General features: G+C 47.2%; 6 protein-coding genes across 6 annotated transcripts; 5 read left to right on the top strand and 1 right to left on the bottom strand.

Annotated features, from left to right (window-relative positions):
- Positions 1-2,441: 2,441 nt before the first annotated feature.
- On the top strand, positions 2,442-3,636 carry HOO65_050533 (uncharacterized protein; the record flags this gene model as incomplete). The annotated part of the gene is made up of 2 exons (XM_071003437.1): positions 2,442-2,819; positions 2,893-3,636. 2 exons carry the CDS (start codon positions 2,442-2,444, stop codon positions 3,634-3,636), a joined length of 1,122 nt encoding a protein of 373 aa, XP_070858592.1.
- A 3,667-nt stretch (positions 3,637-7,303) lies between these two features.
- Positions 7,304-7,762, bottom strand: HOO65_050532 (uncharacterized protein; the record flags this gene model as incomplete). The annotated part of the gene is made up of 1 exon (XM_071000930.1): positions 7,304-7,762. The coding sequence occupies one exon, from the start codon at positions 7,760-7,762 to the stop codon at positions 7,304-7,306; it is 459 nt and encodes a 152-aa protein (XP_070858591.1).
- Positions 7,763-11,913: 4,151 nt separating this feature from the next.
- HOO65_050531 (uncharacterized protein) lies at positions 11,914-12,400 on the top strand (the record flags this gene model as incomplete). The annotated part of the gene is made up of 3 exons (XM_071003553.1): positions 11,914-11,955; positions 12,015-12,082; positions 12,148-12,400. The coding sequence occupies 3 exons, from the start codon at positions 11,914-11,916 to the stop codon at positions 12,398-12,400; spliced, it is 363 nt and encodes a 120-aa protein (XP_070858590.1).
- A 4,178-nt stretch (positions 12,401-16,578) lies between these two features.
- On the top strand, positions 16,579-20,328 carry HOO65_050530 (Retrovirus-related Pol polyprotein from transposon TNT 1-94; the record flags this gene model as incomplete). The annotated part of the gene is made up of 4 exons (XM_071003117.1): positions 16,579-16,777; positions 16,942-19,236; positions 19,661-19,747; positions 19,898-20,328. 4 exons carry the CDS (start codon positions 16,579-16,581, stop codon positions 20,326-20,328), a joined length of 3,012 nt encoding a protein of 1,003 aa, XP_070858589.1.
- Positions 20,329-21,062: 734 nt separating this feature from the next.
- On the top strand, positions 21,063-22,760 carry HOO65_050529 (retrovirus polyprotein; the record flags this gene model as incomplete). The annotated part of the gene is made up of 3 exons (XM_071003315.1): positions 21,063-21,370; positions 21,578-21,654; positions 21,877-22,760. 3 exons carry the CDS (start codon positions 21,063-21,065, stop codon positions 22,758-22,760), a joined length of 1,269 nt encoding a protein of 422 aa, XP_070858588.1.
- Positions 22,761-26,283: 3,523 nt separating this feature from the next.
- HOO65_050528 (uncharacterized protein) lies at positions 26,284-26,770 on the top strand (the record flags this gene model as incomplete). The annotated part of the gene is made up of 3 exons (XM_071003552.1): positions 26,284-26,325; positions 26,385-26,452; positions 26,518-26,770. The coding sequence occupies 3 exons, from the start codon at positions 26,284-26,286 to the stop codon at positions 26,768-26,770; spliced, it is 363 nt and encodes a 120-aa protein (XP_070858587.1).
- Positions 26,771-26,891: the final 121 nt, after the last annotated feature.

The following is a 26,891-nucleotide window of genomic DNA, read 5'->3' as shown; positions in this document are numbered from 1 at the left end:
TTTATTCCTTTTTGTGTATCATTTTTAAGGGCTGGGGGTTTTTTCAATTTTGATGATTTGGTAGTGGCGGTGTTGCTGTATGTTATATCCATATCCTTGCTTTTAATGACCAAGAAACCTGAAGACATGATGAATATTGCTTACTTGGCGGGACGTGTGAGCCGGGATGGATGGAATGGTGTAATGGTTGGAGATGATGTGAGGTCTCCTGATGTACGCGTAGTAGTCTGGCGCGAGATGGCTGTATTTTCTAACCGGGTGTTGATCTGGGTACGGGTACATGAGTCTCCGTAGTGCAATGGCTTCTCTATGGGGGGGGGGGGGGGGGGGGGCACCCGATCGGCCGTTGTTTGGCCGTTGTTTGGCTTGTGTGTAGTTTGATTCTACTAGTGCCTTGATAGAGAGTAATGTTGAGGTTAAAAAAACAAGTTCTCATCTCTTGTCTACACTTAGTTTAGAGGTGGCATGAAGGACATTAAAATTACTTTAATAAAACACGAGCCTCAACATTCCTCGTAAGTGGGAGACGTGGAAGATGTAGAAGATGTAGAATCGACACCAGCCTCTTAGAACCCACAAAGAAATTAAGGGCTTCATTAACAAGACTGGGGGGTGATTCAACGAAGAGCTAGATGTCATTGAGTTGAGTGGCTGCACTTGCTGGCTGCTGTGGTTCTGCCGTGCATCACCAAATGATGAGAGGTCTCTATGATGTCGGCATCTATGCTTGAAGGAAAGTGGATGGGTGCCTTTCCCAATTTTTAGGTACCTAAAGGGGGTGATTTGTGCTACAGGATACCTCCATCCTTGGGGCCTGGACTTCTAATATCTTCGAAGGCAACTCGTGATGGGCTGAAGCTGCTGAAGTAAAATGTAGTCTAAAGATATGCTACTGCCTAAAAAGAAGCCCCGCTATGTATCTATGCAAAAGAACGGCTGTGAATTTGCGGCTGGTTGTGTGTGGATAGACGATGCTTGTTAGCTACCTCCACTAAAGAATGTCGCTAATCTTGCCACACGGGCCATAGAGAGGTCGCCTGATCTAGAACATTGGCTACTCTTCGCAGCCTGAAGCTTGGCAGATGATACGAAGAGTCAAGGCAGTGTGGCCATCAGAAGCTGTAGCCAGAATCTAGGCTAATTTCTGGTTAATAGTTTGGGTCTTTTGCTTGGCCTTTGAAAATCTCACTGATAGCGATAGAGGCTAAAGGCAACTCGCAGACCTTGTTAATTCCATTTCAACTACAGCCTCTACCTTAAGAGTTGGTAAGCAGGATATCAGTATGAATATCTTCTGTTGATGAAGCTACTATAGTGCGAGAAAGGGATAGAAAGCCCAACAGCATGGCAGATAAGCTTGATCTTCGGTAGTAAGTATACCTTCCAGCACCTGTTCTTCGCAGTACACTACAATATTGCGCCGACTTTCTTAGGAACCAGTGGCGATTATGATACAAAGACATAGGACGCGGCAACAAAACACCTGATAGCATAGCCTTCGATAGCACAAGACTTTGACTGACTATACACACTCTGACTGTGCAAGCTCCAACTGCCCAGGCGGCGAGACAGCCTCGGAATGTAGAATATTACTATGATGACACACGCAGCTATGCTCAGCTGAGGCATGGCGCGGAGCTGTATCTCTATCCCTAGTTAAACTAAGCTTGTTTGTGCTACATTTGCCGAACTTTGATTCAGAAGACCGTAAAAATTACTGTGTAGACGGGAAAACGTCGTGGTGCAAGCGGCAAATCTCCTTGACCTTGGAGAATAGACACGGGAAATTCTCCATGTTGGTCTTTATTTCATTCTTTGTATAAGCAAGCAGCTTACGTTCTTTGGACACGCGGATGACCACAGTCATATGGTGTTTGTATCCTGCACTGTCGCCTTTGCCTTCACCTTCGCCTTTGTTAGCCCTTCCCGGCCGAGGCGAATCAAAAGCTGCCCGAGTCTGATCTTGCTTCTGATGTTGGCAACTGTAAGCTACAAGCGCTAACTTGTTGCTGCTGCGTCATGAGCTTACGAGAGGCTGGACCTAGAGCTATCAGCTTGGGACCGGGAAGCTAGGAGCTCAGAAGCTAGGAAGCTAAAAGGTAAGAGCTAAGAGTTAAGAGCTAAGAAACTGTAGGCGTGTACACATACATGTGGCCTAGGATTTTGTGTAAGCTATAGGCATGAGTAAGAAAGGCAAAATGGCGAGAAATGTTGACTTGTTGGCGGCCTGCCGGTCTTTAGGCCCGCTGCTCTCGTTGGCATATTGGTCTGCTGGCCCGTCGCCGATTTTCATATAAAGCCCACACCTTGGTCGTTGTGAACTTGCGATTATTGTGAATTAGACACATGAAAACTTGGAAATCAATTCTCACGTGCATTTATATCCATCCATAAATTCACGTCCATTTGTTTACCTACACACCAATTCTCCTTTCTCGATCATGTCTACAACTCTGAGAAACACAACTGATGCTGCCGAGAAGGGCGCTGCCACCCAGGGATCCACTATGAAGTCCATGATGGAGTCCGCTGCTGGCACCATTCAGCAAGGCATCGGCAGCTTGACTGGCAATGAGGAGACCAAGGCCAAGGGAGCTGCAAAGAAGGCTGCTGCCCAAAACGAAAAGGCCGCTAGCCAATACGCCAAGGATGCCGCCCAACAGCAGCGCCATGCGGCTGAGCGCGGTTCTGACTACAACCCATCCCAGTCTGGCATGCGCTCCAACGACCCCGCAAACTCAAACCTAGGCAACCCGCAGTGGAAGGAGGGTCGTGGTGCAGATGCTGGCATGGATAGAGCCGGTGGACTTGGTGGAGCCGTAAGCCGACCCGCCCCGTCTGAGATCACTTTCTGACTAGATATTGTGCTAACATCTTTCAAACTTTTAGCAGGCTGGCAAAACCAGTCACATGCATGACCACCAGGGTGTTGCTGGACAGGACACCTACGCACAGCAGGATATGGCTGGCCAAGACTTTACTAGACAAAACACCTATGGACAGCAGGGTATGGCTGGCCAGGGCATGGCTGGTCAGGGCATAGCTGGTCAGGGCATAGCTGGTCAGGGCATAGCTGGTCAGGGTATGGCTGATCAGGGTATGGCTGGTCAGGGCATGGCTAGCCAGAATATGGCCGGTGAGAGCACTTACGGCCAAACCCACCCATCATCAACTCAGCAGTTCCAAGCTCAACAGGGCCGGCAGTTCCAGGAGGGCGGGTACCACCAACAGCAAGAACCCGGCAGCTACTCACATACACAGGACCAGAAGTCTGGCACTGCGAGTCGCAAGGATGCAGCTTATGGTGCTAGTCAGCGCGTAGAGGGCGCTGTTGGCTCAGCTGCAGCTGGCCTGACAGGAAACCGCCAGGAGCAGGAGCGCTACAACCAAATGCACGAGGCCGGCAAGACCAAACAGCGCGCTGCTGAAGCTGACAGACAGACACGCTCGCAAGCCAAGGCTGCAGCTGCTGGACACGATGACTTGCGCTCTGTCCCTCGCAGCAGCTTGCAGGGTGACAACACGGCCACAGGCATGGATGGTATGGATGACTTGAATGCTGGCACTGGCTCAACCAGGCACAATCTGCGCAGCGAACGCCGGACAAACATTCGCAATGACCCATCTGCTTACTAGCAATGATGATAGGAATGTCTTGCAGGCGTAGATATAGTTTATCATCTAGTTTACAGCCTGGGATGAGGTAGTTAATTAAGTTTATCTAGCTTTATAGCAGCCTAATTTGTTAGATCTACTGAGGCACCCTCTAAAATGGCACGACGGAAGGAAGTTAGAACAACTTCAATAATCGTTTATTGCTTCTTCTAGGATATTCAGTACGTCCTCTTAATATCTGCTGTTAGAATGGACCATGAATCTTTCAATCTCCCCTCTTCGTATCTAATCGACTATTTGTGCACCAAAAAACATGGCACAACCAAAAAATGAAGGTAATATTGTTCTTGCTCTTCGGGACCCTCAAAATAACCCGGAATTAGGTCTCCGACCTGCCGCAAGATTATACCTAGTGGATTATGATGCCCTTCGTCGCCAGCAGAATGTTGACGTAATACCATCCCCAACTCATGGAGACTATCCAATCTAGAAGAGGAGGTCATTATAAGGTTCATGACTTGGATTGAGGCAATTTGATACACCAACATGTACAAGAAGAACATACATAGCCGGGACAAGCCATAATAGTATTGCAAAAACTTCGGCGCACTCGAGCGCTAGTGAGAAAAGCTCGGGCACGGCAATGAAGGACTAGTCTATAGAAATCCCATCTTTTCATTGACACTGCTGGGCATTAGATATGCCGGTTTGATCTTTTTATAGCGGCACCTGGGTGCTATGTCGTGGGGCAGGAACTAGCAAAACGTGGAATATGAGATTTGATGTACACATCACATCGCCGTCACTAGTCTTTGGTACCTTTGTAAAGGAAGAAGATAAAGAAGGAGAGGCAGCATGCGCCAGAAACATAATCTAGACTAACCAAAACCCAGGTCTCAACCAGAGGGCCCAGCTCCGTATCAAAACTAGAACTAGAGCAGCCTCCGTCCGAGAGCCTCGCCGAAAGCACATAACGCCCACGGCATAACCTAGACTAACCAACACTCATCGCTTGACGAGAGGGGCCCAGCTCCGTATCAGAACTAGAACTAGAGCAGCCTCCGTCCGAGAACCTCGCCGAAAGCACATAACGCCCACGGCATAACCTAGACTAACCAACACCCAAGTCTCGACTAGGGGAACCAGTTCTGTAAATCAGAACTAGAACTAGAGCTCCCCTCGTTCGAGAACCTTGCCGAAAGTAAATACCATGTCAACGACGGCCCTGTCACTTCTCGCACGCTCTTCGCACCCCCAGCAAGTCATGTGCTGGTTGATGCGCCCGCCGGTTGCTGCGGTAGCTTCATGGGAGATGTTCGTGTCTCACTAGACTTTCTCGACAGAACGAGCCAAGGAGTCATCGATATCATCTAGCTCCAGGCTTAGGAGCTGGGTAGTAAGCTGGACCAGCGGGGTTGGGATTTTGACATTGTGGCGTCTAGCACGGCTCTTGGATCCACACAACGTATGGGATGGGGCATTCTCATTTCGATCTACACCATCAGGGATCGGCGCACCCGAGTGTTTGGGCTGGGGTGTGTTGCCAGAATGGTGTTTCCAGTGGCTGAACGGAGGTTGTGGCTCAGCAACGGCAGGCTGTCGATGCAAGCAAAGGAGTTAGTGAACGCCAGTCTTATTGCAATCCAAGAAATTCTAGTTACAAGCATACCCCATGAATGCCGATGTTCTCACCCAAGGCCTGGGTAATAGTGTAATATAGGGCGGGATACTGCAAGTTACCAGATGTTAGAATACAACTCGAGTTACCATTCCAATCGATATACTTACCACCACGCCATTGCTCTTTAGCGCCCAGAAGCTGTCTCCCATGCTGCACTGGGAGGAATGAATGACACTCACCATGACCGCATGAGTGCCGGAAAGTGAGTTTGAGGAAACGGGCTCAATAGGGTGCACCGTTTTGAAGTAAAGGTGAAGAACAAGTCAAGGCGAGAGTGATGGAGTTTTTAAGAGGGAGAGAAAGAAAAAGGCAATGGGAATGTCCAAAGAGCTGCTAATATATGCCTCAGAGATTGGTGTTTGCTTAAGTTACGGGGTTATCAGAAGAAAAGATGTCCAGGCATGCGTAGTATACCACGTGTGATGAGTAGCGATGAATTGTGACAAAAATAAAGACAAAATGAAGACTTCATCCCACTCCTTCGTATATCCGTCGGGATTCTGAGGTATTTTCCTGTTTTCAACTGACGAAACGCAGTACATGGCCTCATCGCAACTATCAAGAAGGATTTTTCCTTCATCCCAAACAGCCCATTGGATATGGAGTTCCAAGTCTGTCCAAGATAATTTATTGCACGCACCGTACGCTACTTACACAGTAGAAGGCCCGGCCGAAAATGGGGCAAGGGTAGAGAGGCAAGTTGTCCCCGGCCGCCCCCCCTTGTTCCTAGCCATATTACTTTTACTTCAGGCGCAACACGTCTGCCAAGCAACTAACAGCCCTCCGCAACAGGCAACCAAACGCTAGACATGCGCGGCTTTGCTTTCCCAATCACAGGCCTGTAGGTATACAATCTGTATCTGCGTACATGTCCGCTATCTCTGTCGCATTCCGGACGAATCGGGGAGAGATTGGACAAAAAGTCCAGGACCAAACCAAGCCAGGTTGCACACATGAAGTTGTCAAAAACAACCTAGGATCTAGGAAGTGCAACAAGCCCCTAGCAAGGGCATCGCAGAGACGAAAGCTCAGAAACAAACTACCATACAAACAACTAACATATGAAATAGTGTTGTAGCTGAAGCTTGTGTCAAGGAGGTAGCAGAGAAAAACAGTCCTTAATAGGTCTTTCCATTCAAAGATGGGATTTGAAAGATACATCATTTGAGTAGACAGGTAGACTAAATGGCCTACACAATTGTTAGAATAGGACCTGGCCAACTGCTTCTTGATAGGCTTACGCTTACCGTTAATGCCTGAGGGGATAGCAGTTGTGCATTGCACAGACTCCATCTGCTTCACACACCCATATGTACACTTGATCATCCGCCAGTCACACATGATCACTCAAAGTCGCGCAGTTCGGGAATCAGCACATTGGTATTGCACAGTAACTCTGTAGAATATATTATAGGCCCTAATGAGACAGTGAGTATACCAAGCGAAACTACCTCACTGAAACCTGCCACTGCTTGTTGGGATTGGATCTCGAAGCTACGGGAGCTGTCTCGTTTGTTGAAGCAAATCATTGTTCTGTTCATTCTCGACCTAGATCGGCAGAAGCTCCCCCCGCAGCCTCGCAGTGTTGAAGGAATGGTCAACTGGTTTCTGGCTGGCTGCTACGTAGGCTTCTAACTTTGCCGAACAAAAAAACTAGGCCTAAGGTTGGTCCAAGCTCATGCAAAGAATAATCGCAAAATATGGTATCAATCTGATTGATATCCACCACTTTTGCGAGACTGGCTTTATGATGGGTGTCATTGTAAGCGGGACGCTTATCATGGGTGTAGAAAAGTGTGGAACCCAAGAGCAGTGCAACCCTGAAACTAGAAATTATTTACAATTTTTGAGTCGATCAATAATGAGGTGTGAGCGGTCCCGCCGTCCATTGTGATTGCACCCTAAAGTATCCTAATCGTCTCCCTAAAAAAGCAGCTGACGGATCTTTCAGCAAATATTCTAGTAGCCAATAACAGTACTGGCAAGCCATTTCGAGATAAACTGGAATCACTCGTTATCTTGGTTAATTACATCGCGAGCTGGCTGGATATCCGACTTCATCCCTGTAGCAGCCTGGACCTGAGCAAGCTTATGCGGTAGCTTGTACTCGATTGCGGCAAGGGAGATCTTGCCATAGATAGAAGTGCTGTGGATACAGAACTGGTCTGCTCTGTTGCCTTTTCCACGCACTTTCTGGTGGATAGCTTGGTTCGGTTGTTCAAGGTTCTGTATCCCGCTAGCAGCAGAACCCTTAGGGATTTGCGCCATGGAATAAGAGAGCGATGTATCCGTGCTTCCGAGATTTGCGTGGCTTTCGAAATCCACAGTCCCTTGAAGACCAAGTCGGCTCCTGAGAGATGGGTCTTTATGCACTATATCGACAAGGTGCTTAACTACACTTTCCACAGTAGAGACTTGTGTATCGTGCAGTGCCATCTCACTATTCAAAGGCTTGATCTTGAGCATATCGTGCTCCACCGCTTGGCGAGATGGAAATAAAGGCTGGGAGCTAAATGAGGGACTGAAAGAGGGTATATCCCAGGTTTCTTCTTGTCTCTGAGAAGCTATGCCATTGTATAATTCGCCGAGGATGAAGTCGGCCGACAGGACTTGTTGTTTCCCCTTCGTGGTTAGGGCGCAGTTTGCTATTGGAATAGAGGCGTTAATTGAATGGTGAACTCTCCTTCTCACAACCCTTAGGGGGGGTACCTTTTGAGGTCTGGTGTCTCATCTTCTTCCGGGCTGCTGGAGGACGACGCCTTTGACGCTAATGTGCGTTTTTCATTATTTGATTCTTCTTTTACTCAGCCATAGATTTTTGGCAATGAGCTGTGGAGCCTTGAGGCCACGCCTAGCCAGCTTGCTTTGAGGCTAACTTCGTTGTCGACTTGCCCCCCTTTTTCATGGCATCTTGTGCGGTCGCCAGCTCCTCATCGCCGCAATACCGCTGCAACTCAAGGGGGTAATCTTCACGATTAAGACCCTTGAATTCTCACGCACAGCCTGGGGCTTTTTCTCGACCTTGAAGAGGTTCTGCTAGGCTGCACGAGACACTGTCTTCTTGTTTTTCGAGGGCTTTATGACTTTAGGAAACATGATGAGTTTTTTTCAAAACGAATGTTTGTGGGGAGGGCCAGCTCCACTCCTAGACTTAGGGTATGTCTGGTGATTTCCTCTTTTGTTTTTGATTCTGCCACAACTATAGGAGGCAGGCGAGCAACGAGTTTGCTTGGAGGCATACGCGCTGCTCTTGCCTAAATCTGCCGTCAGCCTTGCAGAAGCCCAATTCTCCCCAGTAGCCAATCCTGCGCGCCTTGATCTTGATGATTCTAGTAGACTTCAAGTTAATTCAAGTTCAAGGCAAGTGAATTGTATGATTCAAGATATTCTTGGTTTGTTAGCCACTGTGTTACGTTTTTGGTAATTTCTTGTGTAACCTTCGATCACCTTCCCGCCCGCGCCCTTCATGGAGAGAGTTCTGTTCTGCAATTTTGCGATGGCGTTCCTATTATTAGCTGCGATTTTCGGCGGGTTTGCGTTTGCGTTCTTCGTTTTCTCGGTTGTATTTTTCTTCAGGCATAGCCGCCACAGCGGCTTCAAGTCTACGTTGCTGCTCACGAGCCCGCCTTTGCTGCTCTTCCGAGTTTAGACTGCCAATATTTCCCATAGCAGTTGAGGAGGATGCAGACCCTGAAAATTTACGATTTTTCGTGAGGAGAACGAAGAGAGAAGGTGAATAAAAAAGCTGTAACTTTTCGTTTGGGTTTTGCTTACGTTTGTCTTATAAGGGCTGCATGAGATGTGAAGAAGGAAAAACAAGTGATAATTTATAATGTTCTGTGTCTATCTAAATTTTGCTTGCAGAGCGGATCTCAACCGATTTACATTCATCACTTACCGTGTATAGACCAAGCACATGGCCTTGGAAGAAGGGCCTTTATGTCTTGATGCTAACCCTAATTCTTGTGCGAACTAGAACAGGGTGAATCCTAATAACCCTGACTTAGGCCACAGACACATTCGCTTATCATTTACGTCATATCATGCTCAAAGCATCCCATTTCTAACAAGAGCCTTCCCTCTATTTACACCAGTCCGGCGTCGTTGGATCTTTGTGATTCCCGTAAACGTTAAATATATTCAAGTTCAAGTACCTCTATTTACACATGGATCTTCTTTTTGCCACCCGCAGTCGGCTGGTAGGCTAGTCAGCCAGCTGGCGAAGCAGGATCTTGTACACATTTCTTCCACTTGCTCATCGTTTATGCGGGATGCCCTCAGGCTTATATTCCCTGAGCTCCCCGATTTACAACTTTGAAAGATATCCAAGGGAGCATCAAGCTATGAGAAAGAAGTCTGTTAAGAAGTGAGTCGAGCAAAATGCTTTTGGGACTGATAGCGAGCCCTAGGTGTATTCAATCTCAACGCGATTGTATCCCTAAGTCACACAAGCTATCTGATCTAGAGGAACACATTATTGTCAGTTCATTCTCGACCTGGATTCGTGGGGATTTCCATAAGATTGTGTGGTGTGCAAGAAACGGCCAATTGACTGCTCGCTAACCGCAACACGTTACCCGTCGGCAAGCGCTACGCTTCCGACTTGTCAAGTGACAACCAGATCTCAAGACGTGTTTCAATGGTAAATACGACTATGAGAGAGCTAAATGCGAAGATCTGACTATTATTAGTGATTGTTTTAGGCTCGGGGAGAACACAATCACGAAATACGGTATCAATCTAACTGATATTTACAACTTTGGTGAAACTGGCTTTACGATAAGGGGTTATTACCAGTGGAATGGTTGCCGTAGGCGGGTGCAGAGAAGCTGGCAGTGAGCTACAGCCATGCAGGCAATCAATGCTGAAAGCCGGGCGATCGTGCTGTTCCAGATGGTATTATGGAAGTCTGAGAACCAGATGCTTCGACAGTCAAGTGAGACGCTTAGCAAGCGACATGGAGCGAAAAGAAGGCGGCTATAGAAGACAGGAAAGATGATTGTATATGATGGTGGGAAAGTAATTGATCCAATGAACATTAACAAGCAGACAACAGCGGAACCCTAGATGAGTAGTGGTCGAGGAGGGTCGGAGTTAGCGAGTGAAGACGCTACACAGCATGTGGCAGAACTTGTCATGATGCAAGAACATGCTAGATAGTTGCAAAGAGGTTTGCGCAAGATCAAAGCAGTGGGGGATGACGAAGTATACATGTGGATATGTGAAGCAAGTGGGGTTTGTACAATGCTCAACTGCTATCCCCTCAGGTATGGACATCAAGTGCAAGCATATCAAGAAGCAGGTGACTAGGGTCCCTTCTCACTACTGTGCAGGCCATTTAGTCTACCCATCTGCTAAAAAGAAGTATCTTTTAGATGCGATCCCTGAACGAGAATACCTACAAAAGACTGTGTTTCTCTGCCACCCCCTTGATGCAAGCTTCAGCTGCAGCACTATTTTGTATATTTGTTGTTTGTATGGTTGTCTGCTTTCGGTCCTTTCGTCTCTGCCTCTGCCTTTTGCCAGGGGCTTGTTGCACTTCTCAGGCCTAACATGCCGTATGTAGATAGACAGAATAGCCTGCTGCTGGAAGGACTTTGAGTCATCTTTGGCAACTTTACGTGTACCAGTTGGCTTAGTTTGATTCCCGATGTTTTGTCCCATCTCTCCCTAATTCATCCGGAACGTGAAAAGGATAGCCGAAATGTACACTTGTACACGTGTGCCCATGCACTGGCTGTGTACCTACAGCCCTTTGATTATGGAAACAAAGCAATATCTGTGTGGAGTTTGGTTGCATGTTGCGGAGGGCTATCAGTTGCATAGCAGACGTACTACTCCTGGAGTGAGAAACAAGTGTACTCTAGCCTGCAGCTCCCAGGAAGTTAGCCAGTATATTTGCTTCTCTCTTTGAACATATGAGCAGCAGTAGGGAGTGGGGAGAGGTGGGAACGACTTGCCAGTCTGCAGACGTGATGATGGCAGCAGTAGGCCGCAATATGAAAATACTAGTGCTACTCTCGAATCTTGTCCCTTTATAATTGATTTGACAACGATGATCTTGCTCCATCTTGGGCGGGCCTTCTGTAGTGCATCTAGCGTAGGGTGGATGCAATGAATGATCTTGGACAGTCTTGGAACTCTACATTTAACAGGCTGTTTGGGACGAAGACAAACTTCTTGACAAATTCAATGAGGCCATGTACTCTGGTTCATCGGCTGAAAGCAGGAACATACCATAGCCACCTGACGTGACTTTGAGGGCGGAGATTGAGCAACCATTTCGTCTCCATTGTTGTCACAATTCATCACTACTTAGCACACTTTGCGTTGTACACATGACTGGACATCTTTTCTTCTCATAATCCTCGTGATTTGAGCAAACACAAACCTGACGCATATATTAGTTGCTCTTTGGACATTCCCATTGTCGTTTTCTTTCTCCTCCTCTCTTCTTCTTTTCGTAGTACATGTTTCAAAAGTCTCCATCATTCCCGTTTTTACTTGGTCTTCAGCTTCACTTCGAACTGATGCACCCCAATGGGTTCGCTTTATAAAACTCCGTTTCTGGCGTTCATCGCGTCGCGGTGGTTGTCGCTTGTCCCCCCGAGTACAGCATGGGAGACAGCTTCTGGGGGTCAGAAACCAATGGCGTGGAGGTAAGTCTATCAACAAGAATGATAATTCGGCCTTTATTCTGACTTCTTGTAACTTGCAGTATCCCGCCCTAAGCTACATTGCCTTCCAGGCCTTGGGTGAGGGCATCGATTTTTTGCAGGTATGCTTGTAACTTCTATTTCTTGTATTGCAATAAGACTACCGTTTACTAACTCCTTTGCTTGCATCGACAGCCTGCTATGGCCGGGCCTCCGTCTCGGTCTAGCCACCGGCCGGGAGGACGATCCCAGAAACGCAGGCCATCCCAGGAACTCGAGTGCGTCCGTCCCTGCTGTTGTCGATCGAATCGAGAATGCCCCATCCGATAGGGTTCGTGGAGCCAAGAGCCGTGCTAGACGTCACAATCTCAAACTCCCGACCCCGATGACCAAGCTTGCTGTCCGGCTCCCAAGACTGGAACTAGATGACATCGACGATTCCATGTGATACTCTGTCAAAAAACACAGTTGAGAGCTGGACGTCGCCAAGAATTCTAGTGAGGGTAGACGCCACAATCTCAAAGTCCCAACCCCGCTGTCCCAGCTTGCTACCCAGCTCCCAAGCCTGGAGCTCGAGGAAATCGATGACTCCATGGGTCGTCCCGTGGAGAAAGTCTAGTGAGACACGAACATCGCCCATGAAGCTACCGCAGCAACCGGCGCATCAACCAGCACATGACTTGCTGGGGGTGCGAAGAGCGTGCGAGAAGTGACAGGGCCGCCGTTGACATGGTATTTACTTTCGGCAAGGTTCTCGGACGGAGGCTGCTCTAGTTCTAGTTCTGATACGGAGCTGGCCCCTCTGGTCGAAACCTGGGTTTTGGTTAGTCTAGATTATGTTTCTGGCGCATGCTACCTCTCTTTCTTTATCTTCTTTCTTTACATAGGTACCAAAGACTAGTGACGGCAATGTGATGTGTACATCAGATCTTATATTCCACGTTTTGTTAGTTCTTGCCCCACGACATGGCACCCAGGTGCCGCTATAAAAAGAACAAACCGGCACACGTAATGCCCTGCAGTGTAAGTGAAACAACCAGAACTCTAGAGGCTAGTTCTTCATTGTAGTAGCGCCCGAGCTTTCCTCACTAGCACTAGAGTGCGCCGAAGTTCTTGTAATACTACTATGGCTTGTCTCGGCTATGTATGCTCTTCTTGTATGCGCCATTGAAACAATCACGGCTCATACTCTGGCATCAACATCACGCTCATTTTGTCTGCTTTTTTTGCTTACGCATAATACTTTGCCTCTCTGCACGGATTACGCGATGGAAGATCCTGCTGTGCGTTGAAGTCTATTTGCGAGATTTCTGGCACCACAGATTATTTCAATTAGTGAATGGCTAGTTACGTGACATGGCGCCACGAGATAGTATCGCACACTCAACAAACAGTCGTCTTTTAGCACTACAGCTACATGAATATGCTTTTCGAAAGAGATCCTTGAGGACGCAGAGCGAGCTATAGCGTTCACTAAAACAACATACGGCCGGTGGTTGGGGTCAATTTAGGGAGCTGCATGCTGGTGAATGAAATTGCCTCAATTCCCAATTCTTACTCAAATTGTTGACACGCCTCTTCACATATACATGTGCATTCTCCACGCGCACTACTTCAGGCCTTTTCAAAATGCTCGAGTATTTCTATCTAGTGATAAACACGTTATCGCCAAATGCACAATGCCCATGCCATCGGAGCTGCCATCGGAAGGTGTTTCCTTGAGAAGGTTTCCCAAATTTCTATCCACAAGAGTGTGCTAACCTTTCTAATACCTTTTAAGACAATATCTTGCTCCCATGATTAACTAGCCGAGATTAATGCTATGTAAATGCTACAGATAAATGGGCTCTGGGACATTGAATCCGGTGTTTCAACAGTTTGAGCAATGGACGTTGAAGATTCTGCCATCCATCTTGCTAATTACCCGTCCTGAAGCTGGGCTAAATGAGGTACAGGGGATCTAACTTCACTCAAGCGCACGTCATATAGAAGAGTCTGCCAGCAATATCAAACAGTGTGAACCCAGCCCGAGTCCTACCGTGATTTCGGGCGATGAACACCTTGGATTACATCCAGCCTTTATTATAGCAGTTTCTATCTCGACTTCCCGTAGTAGTAATCCCTCGTAGAGCATTGTTGACTAGAACCCCAATCTCATGGTCTTTCAAGTCACTTCCTAATACTAGTGGACACGTCCTAGTAAGGCCCGGCCTCTAGACCGTAAAACTAAACAGATGACATCTGTGTTGGAGTCATGAATGGCTCTCTAGAGGCTAATGCCCGTCCCATTGTTACGTCTGCCTGTCAAGACTCAAGATTGCACTTGAGGTTGCTGCCAAGGAAGATGGTACTACATTCATGGCATCAATAAATTCTGGGAATGCTGGCGAAGAGAAGCAATAGCGAAATCAAACATACCAGGCCAGCTCTGAAAGAGCCGCCAACATCCTGATCGAGACACATCACGACATAATTGATTACCCTTGGCATTCTTTATGACTATTTCTGACTTGCTAGTCTACTATTTTACTAATATCATCTAAAAACAGAGCTCGGAGATTCTTTATCCATTTGTGAATACACCTGGCGACATGAATCTTAGCTCGCGCTGTCTTCCTCGGCCTGAACAGTGAGTGCTGCAATTTCTACTGCATCTTGTCAGTGATCGTTATGTCAACAAGCCATGTCCAAATGTTAATCCCTATCGCCAAGGGACTGGCTCACCTTATGGAAAACACTGGGTTGTATTTCGACAACTTGCAGAAGTCGTGTAAACTCAACTCAATGGGGATATTTACGACGACTGCCAAGTACAAAGCGACAAGCCTCACTTGGTACTCTTTCCAAGCTATTCATTCATCAGCATACAAACTATGAATTTTAGCTTGCGATTATTTTACAAGTATGTGACCGACCAAGACCTCTATCTAGCGTCCTGACCCCAGTATGTCTTCGACATTTCGCGTCTGTTGGATGAAAATATGGCCAAGTCTTTGAGAAAACTTCCACGAGTGCCCCGGAGAATGTTCGGTTAAATAGATAAGACGAGGTTCTTATCTGTGAAAAGGGGGCGAGGAAGAACGGAGAGAGGGGTAAACAAACTTTGTACCTATTGTATTGTATTGTATTCTTTAACGTCTAGCTACTGTTATTTCGCAGCAATACGACGGACGGCATATTCTAGACGGGCGGTCAGCAGTGACAGGAGCGCATAGACTTCAAACAACTCCTATGACTTTTTAGGGTCCAGGAGGGTCTCGATCTAGCGCGGCCCGAGGACCTACCTGTCGGTTACCTGGTATTTTTGGTAGGTGGCAGCCGCCTGTAAAAACTGGTCTAGAAGGCCACCGGCTGTCGGCACGGGGGATAGGCCCCGGCGGAGTACAGTGGTTTTGTCCTTCTGTGTGCATCGCTGCTGCAGCACCTCTGGTTTTCCCTTTCCCCACCGACAAAACCCAAGACAACCCCTAAACCCAGAAGTGGGGTCGAACCCCAGCTTCCCCACAAACAAATCGTTCTTCTGAAAAATATGCTATGTGACCTGAAGCCATGAACATGATGAAGACAAGACAACAAATTCCAGCGCAGTCTGGCAACCCCCCCCTCAAGCGATGAGAAGAACCAACCAGGCTGTATGAGCATCCGAGGGCTTACGGTATATTCTTCCACCACCCTGTTGGCCGTTGCCTTGCATGATGTGGATGTGGCCCAAGGCAGCCCCCTGTCTAGTGACCTACCACAGTCACCAGTCTGTCCAAGGACAGAGGACTGCATTACTTGCTGGACGAAAATCCAATGGAAGGTGTGGAGAGAAACGGCAGAGGTTCTGGAGGGAACCGAAAGAAAGATGAGGAATTGGCCATGCGCATACCTGGCCTTAGCTTGAGTGAATCTTTTCGCGTAATAGGCAACCAGGGTACAGTCCCAGAGTCCTATAAAGTGTTGGAGACGATTTGTGCTCCAGACGCCGTCGATTCCGAGTTCGAGGATATGAAAAAAATACTTACGGACATCTTTGAGGAAATATCTGAACATGATTCAGAACTGGTACTACTACAAGACGAAGTTTTCACTGCACAACACGGAGAAGAAGATGGGCAAAGAATTGATGCTCAAATTTTGCCTGATATGACTCCCGAAGGAGTCTAGAGATGTGGCGAAGCAGTGTCATCGTGAGAAACTGTCAGCCGAGAAAGCCCTGAAACTTCTGGAGGCAGTATCGACCTTGAAGAAGACCGAGGATAAAACAAAGCCGCGAAACAACTCGTCGTTAGACGAGCCCAATCTTAAAATCCATGACGTCAAGCACTTAGAACGCCAAAGTCAGGTTCGCATACGTAGACTGTTGCGTGCGACGGTTTCGCAGGCACTCCAAATGAAAATTTTAGTCTGCAAGAGCTTCGACGAGACAACCTCACTCAAGTTCAAGGGGTGTTAATGAAGACATCCTAATGGAAGACATCCCCACTGAGCCTATTCAAGATAATGAATTAGACCAGATGGAAAGGGTTATCATTCAAGACTCAATCACTCAGCCTATCTATGAATCCCAACAGATAGAAGTTCTCCCCGAAAACCACAATTCCCAGCCTATCTATGAATCTCACCGACGCGACGATTGGATCAATGAAGCATGCCAAAGCTGAATACCTCTCCAAGATCAAAACTTTCAACTTTCGGCCTAGGGAGACCATGAAGCAATTGCTGGAGCGATATATCGTACTCATCAATGAAGCTGCCGCCTTGGGAGTCCATATTGATGAAGAATCCAAGGTCGAGTATATGCGTACAGTTGTTCTTGGCAAATACCCTGAACCCAACTTGGGTTTGTTAGATCGTATATCGTGGTTGGAATTTTTCGGAGCGTTCGCATTCAATCAACTCTTGCGAAGTACAGAAAGCTACCTGTCGCTCATCACAACAGGTATAATCCTGCCTCTTCTAACACTACTCGCAGCAGAGGTTCCTGCTACAACTGTGACGAGCAAGGGCACCACTCCAACCAATGCACTAAGCCGCGAGATGGAGAGAAGATCAACGCAAAGGTCAATGAGAAGAGGATCGCCAACCAGCAACGAAACAAAAATGATGGCGACTCACTCAATGTCAACTTCATCTCAGAGGAAGCAAGTCTTGGTATGCTTACTACCCCAAATCGTGACGACCACTACATCACCGCAGCGTGCTTAGCAATTGATGATGCAGACTCCAACACTAACTCCAATGACTATAGATGCTTGATGTGGCTGGCCAACACTGGGGCAACCACACATGCGATAAGTCGAATGGAGGATTTTGTTAGAGGTAGCATAATTAATTGCAGCACTAGCGTTATGACTGGAAATGGAAGAACAGTGGCGTACAAGAAAGGAACTGTGATCATACGTATGCCTGAATCCAACATGAAAGTCACCTTGCACGACGTCCTACTCATTCCCAAGTTGACCATCAACATCTTTTCCCTCCAAAGGTGGTACAATGCGGGAGGCATCATATCTGGACAGAAAATAATTGTGAGGAAGAGAATTGCAGCAGTCGTCGACAAGAAGTTCAACTTTCACCCGCGCAACATCTCAAACACTCAATTCCCTACCCAAGGACCGGCCAAGGAAGAAGAGATAGTCGCCAAAATCGACTCAGAAGATAACAGCAGCTCGCAAAACGCCCTACAACAAGACCCACCGTCATCGCACACAACAGGTCAGCTCACCAGGACCATGCACAACAGATGCGGGCATGTCAACGATGCATCCTTGGCAAAGACAATAGAAAACACCCGAGGGTCACTAATCGACAAGCCGAAATTTGTTAAACCATGGGCATGCGAAACATGCCTGAAAGCAAAAGCAGTGCGCTTCTCCCCCAGAGACAAGAGACCATCTGTCCACGCCATAATGGATTGCGTACACATAGACGTCGCAGATGTCGGCTGGACTTCCTCCAAGGACTGTAAATACTTTGTAGTCCTGACGGATGAGTTCACGAGATTTCGAGTTGCTGCACCCATTCCAAAGGTCACAAAGAAAGCAGGGGACATCATCATTGAAAAGCTCAAGACATGGAGCAACCAAACAGGACGCAAACCTGTAAAGCTCATGCTGGACAACGGCACAAATGTGAACATCCAGAAGGTAAAGAGCTGGGGAGCACAGAACGGTATCACGGTAGTCACATCACCACCCTACGTACCAGCGCAGAATGGCGTAGCTGAGCGTTCAGTCAAAGAAATCCTCACGAAGCTACGCATCGCGGTCACTGACGGAGTACCAGAGGATTGTTGGGACCAATCACTGAATATCATTGTCGAGAAAATCAACACGGTGGTTCCACAAGACCAAGAAACCTCTGCTACAAGAAGATGGGACATCGAGATAGCACGCTTGGCAGGAAGGCAACCTCCTCCTTCCCCCAGTATTGCACACTGGAGAACACTGGGAAGCAAATGCTATATCACGCTGCCGGAAAATGAAGTCGCAAATCTTCACCTATCCAAAATAGCCCCGAAAGCTGTAGAAGGCATCCTGATTGGTCACGAAGGTACACACAACTACATTGTCTACGCCAAAGACAACGGAAAGATCTATCGTACCCCCCACATTCGTATAATTGAGAAAGCCCCATACGACGAACCCACGCTTGTTTCACGTCCTTTGGGAACACTGAGGCCTACCAATGACAAGGTAAAGGCCAACCTGTCCAATGCAAGTACTGGCCACAGAAACGCTATCTTCTCAGACACTCAAGGATATCGCGATGAAACCCAAGTCCACAAGGCCTACAACAACAAGAGTCCCGATCCATTAACTGAAAACGATGAGACAGTTTTTGCACTCTCCAGTTTCTCGGAACCCTCATCTCCCAAACAACCACTGGCAATGAGCAACAAGTGGCGAGAAGCCATGGGCAAGGAAATAGAAACAATGCTTGCTTACGATGTATTCGAATTCGTCGACAAACCGATTGATAAGAAAACGATCAGATTGAGATGGGTCTTCCGTATTAAAACAGACGGTCGATACAAGGCACGTCTTGTCGCAAGGGGCGATATGCAGCGTGAAGGCATCGACTATGCTGAAACATTTGCATCCACCTCCCACTCGGACTCATGGAGAATTCTCATGGCAACTGCTGTTATGAAAGGCCGGGTCCTTAGGCAATTCGACATCAAAGCTGCATATTTGCATGGTATAATACAAGAAAATGTATATCTGACTGTCCCAAGAGAACTGGATGACTACTTCGCTAGGAATCCCCACATCGCCGAACACCTTGGCTACCGGACAGGTACAGCCATAAAACTCAAACGAACATTATACGGACTGAAGCAGAGTGGCCACGAATGGCAGAAAGTGATGAAACAGTACCTGATACACATGGGATTCAGAGAAATACCTTGCGATCCAGCAGCGTACCAGAACAAGCACTTGGACATGACAATTTGCCCATCGATTAATAAAGATTCTATACGTTTAACAGCATTGCGACTTGTATCCGTAACAAATTAATCGATCATCACAAACCAGAAAGAACAGAAAGGTTAATGCCAACCTACCACATTTCATCCGAAGAATCGAGTGTACACGACAACTCGACAGAATACTGCACAGACGTCCCTGTTGAAGACGACAGAAACTCCAGTGTCCTTGTTGAAATTTATACACCACAACCTAGAACGACAATGAGATAATGAAAACCACCACCTCCCTAGGATGCGTGAGCTACGATGGGAACCGGGCCCTGTATAGGGCCTGGAAAGACCAGATGCAGGCTGCCCTAGACTTCCAGGAGGACTTAAGTGAGAAAAACAAAGTCTCGCTGATCCCGATGTCCCTCAGCATGCAAGCCAACGAAGGGATCAGTGGAGGACTGGCGGACTTGAGAAAAAAAGAAAATGCAACCGAAAACAAGGCGTAGACAATCTTCGACAACCGGTTCGATGATCCAGGGCATATAGACGCAGCCCGCTCAAAGCTCAATTCCCTTAAGCAGAGAGGAGACGCATATGGAGCATACGTACAAGACTTTTCGAATTTGTTGCTGGAAGCGAGGGGACAAGAATGGCCTGAAGAGATAAACATTAACGCCTTTCGCAAGGGCCTAGACAGGAAGATCCTCAACCATACACTTGCAATGGCCCCAGGAAAAACCCTCCAAGAAGAAATAAAAACCTACAGACAAGTCTACACCAACCTCCAGCGGAACCATAACCTAGACAAGTTTGATGCTGGCAGCAGTGGGTCAATCGAAAACAGGCAAGACCATGTCCAATATGGTGAGCCAATGGATATCGATTCCAACTTCATGCGTCCAACCCCTGCTCCAAGACCTAGCAGACAACAGAACCTCGGCCCAGGCCTACCTGATGATCACTGTTAGAGAGGTAGAGTTGCTAGATGGCTCAGCAGGGAAGAGAAAGCCAAGAGACGTCAGGCCAATGTCTGTCTACGCTGTGCACGCCCAGGATGCTATGCCAGAGTCTGTCCACTGAAACCAGCAAGGAATCCAAACAACACCACTACACAAGTCAATAACATGACAACTCAGGAATGGGCTATACCAGCAGTGGAGGAGACCTCAATGGAAGAGGAGCAGGAAAAAGCCTGAGCCCTGCCCGAAGTCGTGGGCAGATGCAGCAAAATGAAGAATTGACAAAACTTTGGTTGGCAGAATGGAAAGGAATGATGGACTGTAGTCCTCTTTTAGTAGAAGTCCTAATCAATGACATGAACATGACAACTGCTCTAAAAGATCCTGGTTCATCAGCATACAACGTAGTATCTGAATCATTCGCAACAAAAGCACAACTAAAGCGTATACCAATTCCAGCGCGAACAGTGAAAGGAGCAATGGGAAGCAGAGGGGAAGTCAATAAAGTAGCCCATATGTCGATCAACATCGAGGGACTTGAAGAAAAGAATGTATCCGCATACATTGTCCCTGGAAATGAACACGATTTAATACTTGGGCTACCATGGATCAAGAAACAAGGAGCCATCTACACACCTCAAGAAGGCAGAAAGCTGATATGATATGCTCGACCAACATCACTGTTGAAAAAATAGGGATCAGAGAAGAAAGACTAAAACAAAAAAAACAATGGAAAAACAAAAATGGGTGTAATCAAGGGACACACATTTGCAGCCTTGATGAGAATAGCCAAGAGGAAGGGCGAAACCTCGACAAAAGTCTTCACAGCCAGCATAGAAGACATCAATAAGGCACTAAAGGGAAAACCAGACACCCCACCAGCTAAGATCCGCGAAAGACTGCCGCCACAATATGCAGACCTATGGGATGCTTTTGCCCATTCAGATGAAGAACTCCCACCCCACCGGCCACGACTCGATGCAAAGATAGACCTACAAGGCGAAAAAGAACTACCTTGGTGCCCACTGTACCAGATGTCAAGAGATGAACTGTTGGTACTGAGAAAAGCCCTGACAGAATTGATGGTTCATTCGTGCTAGCAACTCAGCAGGAGGAGCCCCAGTCTTATTTGTGAAGAAGCCAGAGGGGGTTAAGACTTTGTGTTGACTACCGAGCACTAAACACAATTCTCAAGAAAGATCGATATCCAATTCCACTCATTCAAGAAACGCTGAGAGTAATCTCACACCTCTACCAGTCCCATCCCGGCCATGGCAGGGAATCTCAATGGACTTCATGACACACCTACCAGGAAAATGCACAGATCTACTGGTAGTCACATGCCGACTTACAGGCAATGTCATTCTAATACCACTGGAAGACACAAGAACCACGACTGTAGTCAATGCTGTAATGACAAATGTTTATGCACATCATGGACCCCCTGAATGGATTGTCAGTGATAGGGGCCCCAATGGGTAGGTGAGCTATGGAAAGTATTCTGCAACACCCTGGGGGTGGAAAGAAGACTATCAACAGCATACCATCCACAAACAGATGGGGCAACTGAACGAGCAAACCAAGAGGACCAGATATTCCTCCGCACCAAAATAGCACTAGATCAACAAGATTGGGCTAAATGGATTCCAGCAGCACAAATAGCCATCAACAACAGACAACAGCCCAGGAGGCATGGAGTAAGCCCATTTTTCCTCGCCCATGGATACAACATCGCCCCGGTCCAGGTGCATAACGAAGCCAGCAAGAGTGCAGAGGGCAGCAAAATAGCTGATGTAAAAGCCATCAAGACCAAACTCCAAGAATTGACTGAGTGGGCCCAAGTTGTCACAGCAGACACACAGCAAAGCATGGAACGACAAGCAAACAAGCACCGCACTGCAGCGCCAATGTCCCGACTAGGACAAGAAGTCTGGCTAAAGTTAAAGAACATGAAACTGGGAAGACCAAACCATAAGCTCGACTGGCTTAATGCAAAGTACAAGGTCATGAAGCAAATAGCACCAATGGTCTATGAGCTTGATGTACCAAAAGGGATACACCCAACCTTTCATGTTGACCTACTGAGGCCAGCAAGAGAAGACCCATGGCCAGGACAAAATGAAGACTCTGACAAAACAACCCCACTCTTCAATGAAAAAGGAGAAGAAGTGTGGCTTGTTGATGAAATTCTCTGTGCCTATGGAAAAAGGAAGAAGAGAGTGGTATGGATAAAGTGGAAAGGATTCGAAACACCAACCTGTGAACCAATCGACAATGTCATTGGAGACAACTTGGAAGCCTTACACACTTGGGAAGCGAAATGGGGACTGATAACAAAATACGATGGACCAAAAGAAACTTACCTCACACCAACCGGACGATTGAAGAGCAAGTGGAGGAAGAAAGAAGTGGTAGAGAAGGATAATGATATTGCGGTTTAGTACCGAATATAGAAGGCGGCGAAGCCAGGCAGGGACATGGTGAAGCGAGTAGATGTAGTTCACCCCGCACACCATCACACCATCACAACCTTCTAGTTACACTCTTTTTACATCCCATCGATTAATAAAGATTCTATATGTTTAACAGCATTGCGCCTTGTATCCGTAACACTCGAGGCTGAACTGATAGCGATGTCAGACGCTATGGCTGCAGCTATCTTCATGAAGACATTCGCAGAACAAATTGGCCACGATATCGAACTCGTAGGATTTGCAGACGATACAGGAGCCCTTGTCACAGCCAACCGCCCGGATGCCACGTCACGGGCTACTAGACAGCTATAGACTGACCACTTTCACATTCGAGGGAAAGTTGCCGATGGATCTATAGCACTCGAGTTCGTCAACACCAAACATCAAAGTAGCTGACGCATTAACCAAGCCACTACCAGCGCCTTTAATTAAGAAATACAATGCGGATGCGGTCCTCTTTGGTGGTCTATATCCTAACAAACCCCCACATGAGTCGATCGTTACTGAGGAGGCTTCTACCTATGGTAGAAGAGGGGGTGTTGCGTGGCGCTCTAAGCACACCTCAAACACGTGACTAGCAATTATGCAGAAACCTACACATTGTGGCTGAATACACACAAAAGTATTAAAGCCCTGAAGGTCAAGTATAAAAGTTAAAGGGCTGGATGAAGTTGGTTAAAACTAGAAGTTGATAGAATTAATTAAAATTTATTTGAAGATATACATAAGACGAGATTCTTGTCTGTGGAAAGGGTGCGAGGATGGATGGACAGAGTGGTGCACAAACTTTGTACCTAACTTAATATGTAAAATTCAAGGACTGATTTAACACGTGAAGTGTTTTTAGGGTCACATGGTAAAACATGTTGATTAATCTTTCTCATTAGGGTTAGATATCAATCATTCCTTCGACTGAAATATGGCAAGTTACGGTTAGAATTGCTGTAGTACAAAGTACCAAAGAGCCATTGCGACAACATTTAGGATAATGGCAGACCCGCCAAGGGGATCCAACTGGAAACCTAGTTTAGACGTGACCAAGCAGTGTAGAGAGGATTTTAACCTGGATAGAGCATAAGGCGCATTGGCACTTTATATTCTGGGTGACGATTCCCAATGATTCAAGGAGGCAATAAATGGGCTGACTGACTAACTGTGAATGGCTTGACGTATGATGAACTAACAACATGTGGGACGGGTATGTTCATGACACCCCATTTCACTCAGGAGCATTGCATGTTATTCTTCTCTTTGTCGCCTGCCTGCAGCTAGTAGGCTAGTAATCTAGTTGTCGAAGCAGGATCTGATACACATTTCTCCCACTCGCTCATCGTTTATGCGGGATGCCCCGAGGCTTATATTCTCTGAACTCTCCGATGTACGTCTTTAAAATGTATGCAAGGAAGCACCAAGTTGCGAGAAAGAAATCTCTTAAGAATCGAGTCAAGCGAAATGATGTTGGGACTGATAGCGAGCCCTTGGTGCATTCAATCTCGACGCGATTGTATCCTTGGGTCACGCAGACTATCTGATCTAGAGGAACACATTATTGTCTAGCTCATTCTTGACCTGGATTCATGAGGATTTCCCCTACGATTGTGTGGTGTGCAAGAAAGAAACGGCCAATCGACTGCTCGCTGACCGCAACACCCTGCCCGTCGGCAAGCGTCAAGGTTCCAACTTGTCTAGTGACAACCGGATCTCAACACGTGCGGAAATGGTAAAGGCGACTATGAGAGAGCTAAATGCGAAGATCTGGCTATTATTCGCGATTGGTTTAGGTCCGTGGAGAACACAATCGCGAAATACAGTATCAATCAGGCTGATATCTACAGCATTGATAAAACTTACAAGTATAATGGTTGCCATAGGTGCAGAGAAGCTGGGAATGAACTACAGCTATTCAGGCGATCAATGCTGAAAGCCGGGCGATCGCACTGTTCAAGATGGCATTATTGAAGTCTGAGAACTAGATGCTTTGACAGTCAAAATAGTGGCTTGCAACGCGGGGTAGAGCGAAAAGAAGAAGGGGTTATATCACAGGAGAGATGACTGTAGATGACCATAGGGAAGTTATTGATCAAAAGAAAATTAACAGGCAGATAACAGCGGAACTATGGATACGGGTGGTCGAGGAGGGTCAGGGTTAGTGATTGAAAGGCGCTGCAGAGCATGTGGCAGAACTCGCGATGATGCAACGACATGGCAGATAGTTGCCATGATGTTTGCAGAAGAGCGAAGCACTGGGGGTTGAGGAAGTATAGATGTGGATGTGTGAAGCAGATAGGGTTTGTACAATGCTCAACTGCTATCCCCTCAGGCATGAACATCCAGTGCAAGCATATCAAGAAGCAGGTGACCAGGGTCCCTTCTCACTTGTCTGTTTTCTGTCCTTTCATCTCTGCCTCTACCTTCTGCCAGGGGCTTGTTGCACTTCTCAGGCTGGACATGCCGTATGTCGATAGAGAGAATAGCCTGCTGCTGAAAGGACTTTGAGTCATATTTGGCAACTTTATGTGTACAAGTTGGCTTAGTTTGATTCCCGATGTTTTATCCCATCTCTCCCTAATTCGTCCGGAACGTGAAAAGGATAGCCGAAATGTACACATGTGCTGTGTACCTACAGGCCTTTGATTATGGAAACAAAGCAATATGTGTCTGGAGTTTGGTTTCATGTTGCGGAGGGCTATCAGTTGCTTAGCAGACGTACTACTCCTGGAGTGAGAAACAAGTGTACTGTAGCCTGCAGCTTCCAGGAAGTTAGCCAGTATATTTGCTTATATCTTTGACCTTGTGGCCAGGAGTAGGGAGTCAGGGCAGCGGAGACAGCCTGCCGCTCTACAGGCGTGGTGATGGCAGCAGTAGCCAGCGATATGAAAATACCAGTGCTACTCTCGAATCTTGTCCATTTATAATTGATTTGACAACGATAATCTTGCTCCATCTTGGGCAGGCCTTCTATAGTGCATCTAGCGTAGATTGGATGCAATGAATGATCTTGAACAGTCTTGGAACTCCACATCCAACAGGCTGTTTGGGACGAAGACAAACTCCTTGACGAATTCAATGAGGCCATGTACTCTAGTTCATCGGCTGAAAGCAGGAACATACCATAGCCACCTGACGTGATTTTGAGGGCGGAGATTGAGTAACTATTTCGTCTCTGTTCTTGTCACAATTCATCACTACTTATGACACTTCGTATGCTACTCATGACTGGACATCTTTTCTTCTGATAACCCCGTAACTTGAGCAAACACAAACCCGACGCATATATTAGTTGCTCTTTGGACATTCCCATTGCCGTTTTCTTTCTCCTCCTCTCTTCTACTTCTCGCAGTTCATTTTTCAAAGGTCTCCATCATTCCCGTTTTTACTTGGTCTTCAGCTTCACTTCGAACTGATGCACCCCAATGGGTTCGCTTTATCAAACTCCGTTTCTGGCGTTCATCGCGTCGCGGTGGTTGTCGCTTGTCCCCCCGAGTACAGCATGGGAGACAGCTTCTGGGGGTCAGAAACCAATGGCGTAGAGGTAAGTCTATCAACAAGAATGATAATTCGGCCTTTATTCTGACTTCTCGTAACTTGCAGTATCCCGCCCTAAGCTACATTGCCTTCCAGGCCTTGGGTGAGGGCATCGATTTTTTGCAGGTATGCTTGTAACTTCTATTTCTTGTATTGCAATAAGACTACCGTTTACTAACTCCTTTGCTTGCATCGACAGCCTGCTATGGCCGGGCCTCCGTCTCGGTCTAGCCACCGGCCGGGAGGACGATCCCAGAAACGCAGGCCATTCCAGGAACTCGAGTGCGTCCGTCCCTGCTGTTGTCGATCGAATCGAGAATGCCCCATCCGATAGGGTTCGTGGAGCCAAGAGCCGTGCTAAACGCCACAATCTCAAAGTCCCAACCCCGCTGGCCCAGCTTGCTGTCCGGCTCCCAAGACTGGAACTAGATGATATCGACGATTCCATGTGATACTCTGTCAAAAAACACAGTTGAGAGCTGGACGTCGCCAAGAGTTCTAGTGACGCCACAATGTCAAAATCCCAACCCCGCTGGCCCAGCTGGCTACCCAGCTCCCAAGCCCGGAGCTCGA

This window comes from Ceratocystis lukuohia, assembly GCF_044167205.1.
Source record: "Ceratocystis lukuohia strain C4212 chromosome Unknown Supercontig5_pilon, whole genome shotgun sequence".
Taxonomy (NCBI): Eukaryota; Fungi; Ascomycota; class Sordariomycetes; order Microascales; family Ceratocystidaceae; genus Ceratocystis; species Ceratocystis lukuohia.
This window is presented reverse-complemented; position numbering and strand designations above follow the sequence as displayed.